This window comes from Orycteropus afer, unplaced genomic scaffold, assembly GCF_000298275.1.
Source record: "Orycteropus afer afer isolate SDZICR_OR568_19922 unplaced genomic scaffold, OryAfe1.0 scaffold00079, whole genome shotgun sequence".
NCBI classification, from domain to species: domain Eukaryota; kingdom Metazoa; phylum Chordata; class Mammalia; order Tubulidentata; family Orycteropodidae; genus Orycteropus; species Orycteropus afer.
Window position 1 is genome coordinate 4,693,255 of NW_006921666.1, and position 6,154 is coordinate 4,699,408.

The 6,154-nt window shown below is 45.1% G+C and overlaps 1 protein-coding gene across 1 annotated transcript in view; it reads right to left on the reverse strand.

Annotated features, from left to right (window-relative positions):
* LRRC74A (leucine rich repeat containing 74A) overlaps positions 1-6,154 on the reverse strand; it is a 42,028-nt gene that overhangs the window by 29,332 nt on the left and 6,542 nt on the right. The window contains exons 3-4 of the mRNA XM_007941411.1: positions 5,378-5,550; positions 2,266-2,373 (exon numbers count right to left, since the gene is read on the reverse strand). Coding sequence (XP_007939602.1) covers positions 2,266-2,373; positions 5,378-5,550 — 281 coding nt within the window. The remainder of the gene's footprint in view (positions 1-2,265; positions 2,374-5,377; positions 5,551-6,154) is intronic.

Sequence of the window (6,154 nt, forward strand, 5' to 3'; positions counted from 1 at the left end):
CTTGTCATTTCTTCCATTTGCTTTAGCTACTCTCTGCTCAAGGGCAAGTTTCAGAGTGTCTTCTGACATCCATTTTGGTATTTTCTTCCTTTCTTGTCTTTTTAATGACCTGTTGCTTTCTTCATGGATGATGTTCTTGATGTCATCCCACAATTCTTCTGATTTTCGGTCATTGGTGTTAAATGCATCAAATCTATTCTTTAAGTGGTCTCTAAATTCAGAAGAGATATTATCAAGGTCATTTCTTAGACTTCTTTTAATTGTCTTCAACTCTGGCTTGAATGTGCATATGAGAAGTTGATGGTATGTTTACAATCAGGTCCTGGTCTTTTTTTTTGACCAAAGATATTGAACTTCTCCATCGCCTCTTCTCATAGATGTAGTTAATCTGATTCCTGTGTATTCCATCTGGTGAAGTCCACATGTACAGCTGTCACTTATCTTGTTGTAAAAAGGTGTTTGCAGTGAATAAGTCTTGCAAGTCATTGGTCTTGCAAAATTGAATCATGTGATCTCCAGAATTATTTCTATCACCAAGGCCATATTTTCCAACTACTGGTGATTCTTCTTTATTTCCAATTTTTACACTCCAGTCACCAGTGATCATCAACAGACCTTAATTGCATGTTTGGTCAATTTCAGACTGCAGAAGTTGGTAGAAATCTTCAATTTCCTCATTTTTGGCTTTGGTGGTTGGTGCATAGATTTGAATAATAGTAGTATTAACTGGTCTTCCTTGTAGGTGTATGGTTATTATCCTATCACTGACAGCATTGTATTTCAGGACAGAACTTGAAACAGTCTTTGTGACAATGAGTGCCACACCATTCCTCTTTAATTTGTAATTTCCAGCATAGTAGATCATATGGTTGTCTGATTCAAAATGCCCAAAACCAGTCCATTTCAGCTCACTCAAACTAAAACCAGACTCACTGCCATCGAGTCAATTCAACCCATAGTGACCCCTCCTTGGGTTTCCGAGGCGGTGTAACTACAAAAGTAGATTGCCCAATCTTTCTTCAGAGGAGTGGCTGGTGGGTTCAAACTGCCAGCCTTCTAGTTAGCAGTCAAAGTGCCTTAAGCACTACACCACGAGCTCACTAATGCCTAAGATATTGATCTTTATGCATTCCATTTCATTTTTACAGCTTCCAATTTTCCCAGATTCATACTTCATACATTTTATGTTCCAATTATTAACGGATATTTGCATCTGTTTCTACTTATTTTGAGTCGTGTCACATCAGCCAATGGAGGTCCCAAAAGCTTTGCTCTATCTATGCTGTTAGGGTTGTCTCTACTCTGAGGAGTCGGCTCATCCCCAGTCAAATTTTGAGTGCCTTCCAACCTGGTGAACTCATCTTCTGGTACTGTTTCGGACAATGTTTCAGGGCTCTTCATGTTTTCCATGAAGACAGTGTTTCACTGCTATTCATAAGGTTTTCACTGGCCAATTGTTTGAGAAGTGGATGGCCTCTTCCTTTTTCTGAGTCTGTCTTAGCCCAGAAGCTCCACTGAAACCTCTCCACCATGGAGAGGTTTTGCAACATGGTGGCACAGCCTCCAGCCTCATAGCAACATGTAAGCCACCACAGGACAACAAACTAACAGACAAGTTCGTTTCCCTTAGTTGTTCCTAACCCCTCTGTGCCTGCCTACCTCAGGCCCAGGCCTTAAAATAGAGCTGCCCCCAAGTGAAAAGCAGCCCCCGAGCCCTGTACCCAGTACTTTAGGTAGGCAATAATATTTTATGAAATTATTCCGTGCCTTTATTTTCTTTGAAAAAGTTCATTTTAAGGCAACTATATAGAAGTAAGGAGCTCTGGTAGCATAGTGCCTAAGGCACTTGACTGCTAACCAGAAGGCTGGCGGTTCAAACCCACCAGCCACTCCTCGGAAGGAAGGTTGGGCAATCCTACTTCCGTAGTGATACTGCCTCGGAAACCCAAGGAGGGGTCGCTATGAGTCGGGTCCGACTCAACATCAAATAACAACATATAGAAGTAAGATGATCTATTTAGGGGCTCATGAGGTCCAGATGGAAAAGATTTCTTAGGGTTTCCCATGGCTACAGGGAGCTCAGTCCCCGGCAGCCAGCTCTGATAGATGGCACTGTTTTGAGAAGCCACTTCTAGAGGATAGGAGCCTGCAGAGGGATCACAGAAGCCTGGGACCAGGCCGGGTTGGGCAGGGACCCCTGGGCTGGTGTTGAGTGGGTTCTGAGCCCCGAGTGTGGTGGTAGCAGCAACAGAGAAGGCACCCTACCAGCTCCTGGATGTAGTAGTTCTCATGCAGCATCTGCATCAGGCTCGTGAGGCCCTCCTCCATCACACAGTTGTCTTCCAGCTCCAGTCTGACAATAGTCGTGTTAGACTTCAGCCACCATGAGGGAAGGGAGAGAGAGACACACAGGGTTGCTTGGTGACCTAGTCAGTTCCCTGCCACGGCCAGAATTTGTCCCCTCTCTTGAACAGCCCAGTCAGGGCAGAGGGCCTGGAGATCTAGGCGAGGAATTCCAGAGTAGATAGGAACGGGGGACCAGCACAGAGGACCATCAGTCCCAAGGAGCCTTGCTAGCACAGTATGCTCATTATGGGCACCTCCACCAAAAAGAGGTTCCCTCGGGGAATTTAGAAGAGGGTCATTTAAGCAGTTAAAACCCTGAAAAGTAAGATGAGCTGAACAGATGTGAACTATTTAGCCTGGAGGAGAGAGAACTGGCACCTACTCCAGATTAACAAGAACTTGATGTATTTAATAAGGGTATTTAGTACAAGAGTTCTCACAAGGAGTGGCTCTAAAGCATTTTTCTGTCTGCTTCCTTCTGAGTCCTTTATTTTAGTTACCTGGTGCTCTCTTTTTGAATCAGGAAGCCACCTCAAGGCTATTTGGAAGAAGCTGGACTTAAGTCTTAAATAGTTACATCCAAACTAGTCTGCACTTCCACTGGGGATAAAACCAGAGGGAATTACTTGCAGTGCAATGGGAGGAACTGGGATTAACTCTAACCAGAGTTTTTATTCCCCTCATCGCATTCCCCACACCAGTTGCCAGCCAGTTGATTCTGATTCATGACTGTCCCCTGTGTGTCACAGTTAAAACTGCCCTCCATGGTTTTCCAGTGGCTGGTTTTTAAGTAGATTGCCAGGTCTTTGTTCTCAGGTGCCTCTGACGAGACTTGAATCTCTAACCTTTCATTTAGCAGCCTGGCGTGTTAACTGTTTGCACCACCTACGGAGTTCAGTGGTAGAATTCTCGCCTTCAATGTGGGAGACCTGGGTTGGGTTCCTGGCCAATGAACCTCATGCGTAGCCATCACCCATCTTTCCATGAAGGTTTGCATATTGCTATGGTGCAGAATGGGTTTTAGCATTCTTAGTCAAGAATGTCTTGACTAAGACAGACTAGGAAGAAAGGCCTGGCAATCTACTTCCAAAGGTCAGTCAATGAAAACTCTATGGATTACATCGTCTGATCCACAACAGATTATGAGGTGCAGGACTGGGCAGGATTTTGTTCTGTTGTGTACGAGGTTGCTATAGCTGGGGGCCAACTGCACATTAGCTAATAACAAAACCCCTTTTTCAGAACAGAAAGGAACAGAGCATAGGCAAATCTTTGGACATAGTGAGCGAAGTAACAAGTATGGTGAGAAACTCCAAATGGCTATGTTCCCTTCCAAGGAAAAGGAAAATGTGACAATGTAAGTTATTGCAACGTGGAATGGCTCACCCAGCAGGTTCATGGAATGTCTCTGGTCTCAGCTTTCTGGGCAAAGTTCCCTGGTGCTCAAAGGCAAGGAAGATAGCTTAGGTGAACTCCCAAGTCCTTGCAGGCCTAAAAGACTGGGTGTCATTTAGCAACGTCCTGAAGCCTAGGTTGCATTACCAGAGTCACCTAGGGATCAGCTTATTGTATGTGAAACAGGAGGCCCAGTCACCGAATCCATCCACATTCATGTCACATGGGTGAGTTGTCTACTTGTCACCCTCTGTGCTAACTGCTAAGGAAACGACAATGAACAGGGAGAATCCCTGCTCTCCAGGGGCCTTTGCCCCTCCAAGTACAAGGACAAGGTGCTAGGTGGGAGAGGGATAGATACAGGGAGAATGAAGTATGACCCTTACTATCAGGGTGCATTTCATCTAGGCCAAGGAAACACAAACATATAAAAAAATTAAACAGCACAGAAGGTAAATAGCAGTTCACTGTGATACCAGGATGTCACAATGATTAATTGTCAAATGAATGATACCGAGAATCCGAGGAGAAACTCCCCCCAAACAGAAACTGCTGTTACTAAGAAACAAGTGGTCCAAGTCCTGAGGGGACCTCATGATTATCCATCTTTTCATGAAACTCATGAGGTAATGGTGTGTCCCAAACACTTCATTAATCAGCATTACAACCCTCAGTGAATTTCAAGATGGCTTTGTTCCTTTTCTGCTCTTCCCTCCCTACTCCTCCTCCTCAGAAAAATTGTACAGTCTCACATTTCACATAGCTTCTCAGTGGGTATGTGCTAACACAACTGCTGTTACATTCCCACCCCAAAATGAGATAGATCAAACTTTCTCTTTACCTTCCCAACTGATGGACACTGTGGAACTGATATATGATTGTTAGATTTTGGGGGTTTTGTGTGTGAGTGTGAAGGAAGTCAGTGTTGTACATAATTAATTGTAATTATATAAAGCTATCAGGAGCTCAGGTAGCATAGTGCCTAAGGCACTTGACTGCTAACCAGAAGGCTGGCGGTTCAATCCCACCAGCCACTCCTTGGAAGGAAGGTTGGGCAATCTACTTCTGTAGTGATACTGCCTCAGAAACCCAAGGAGGGGGCGCTATGAGTCGGGGCCAACTTGACAGCACATAACAACAACAACAACATGATGAGTTCAAGGTCAAGTCTTTGGCCATGCCAACCCAAGAGTAGAGATAACATTTATTCCTGTGAGAAAATGATCTGTTGTATAAGAAGTATAACGTTCCAAAAAGCACCCATTGAAGGAAATCATGAACCCTGGCATAGTAAAGCTGAGCTCTAAAATTGAGACCCAGGCTGACAATTTGAATTATGTTTTCCCTTGGGCCCAAGCCCAGTCTAGCCCCTTTTCTGGGCCCATGGGCTGGTCTTTGCTTCCTGAACAGGAAGGAGTGTAGACTTCCAAGTCCTGGGAATCTAGCTTCCTCTTTCCTGGGTGTTAAAAGGGAGTGCATGCCTGTTTGGGAAATCAGTTGGCAGTCAAGCAGAGCTGGTGGCAAGGTGGACAGAAGGCTTGCTATTTAGGCTTTTATGGGGAAGACCTACCACCTTGTCAACTCCCTGCCTTCCCCAATTCTCCCAATTCTCCTTTGTCCCCACTGGCATGCTCACCACCAGAGCTATGGCAATAGCCTTGGTGCCCTTGGGGCCCAGCCCATGATGATTGAGGTTCATGTAGGACTCCTCCATGTTCCGAATGAAGTAGGAGACAGGCACTACGCCGACCAGTTTGCAGGCCTCCAAGTATAGCTCCCTTTGTCCAGTGGTGAAATATTTCTCGGAATCTGTGAAGAAAGACAGGGTAAAATAGGACTCCTCTCCCATCATCGCCTTAGCTCCCTCTAACCCCAGGTCACCTTTACTTCTGAATGCCAGCCCCTCTGCCTCATGATCTGTCCTGTGGTTATGAAGTCTAGAGGGAAACTCCAATCCAGGAAGTCAGCCAGAGGTGGAGAGGGAAACCCTAACTCCAGGAAGCCCCAAACGATGTTTCCCTTTAGGTAGGAGATAAGGCCTCTGGTTTAGGGCCCAAGCTTCCCTGGGAGAAGGGACTAGTGTGCCCCCAACTTTCTAGGTTGTTGTATCTCAGAACTGATCACCAAGGATATGTAAATAAAGTCCAAGCCCTCTTTTCCATCTTAGGACAACTCAAAAGGTCCCAAACCAGGCAAAAACAGATTGATATTGAGGCTATGGGAGTCTCCATTTTACCACTCCTGTCCTCCCAGGTGTCTCTGGGTAGGTTCCAACAGCCAACCTCTCAGTAATCAAGAGCTTAACTGTTTGCACTATCCAGGGAGTTATTACCAGTGTTAAAATATTGAGTGCAATAGATGAAAATTTACTAAAAATTAAGAGAGGAAGTACCAACTGGAAGTCAAAATAGGA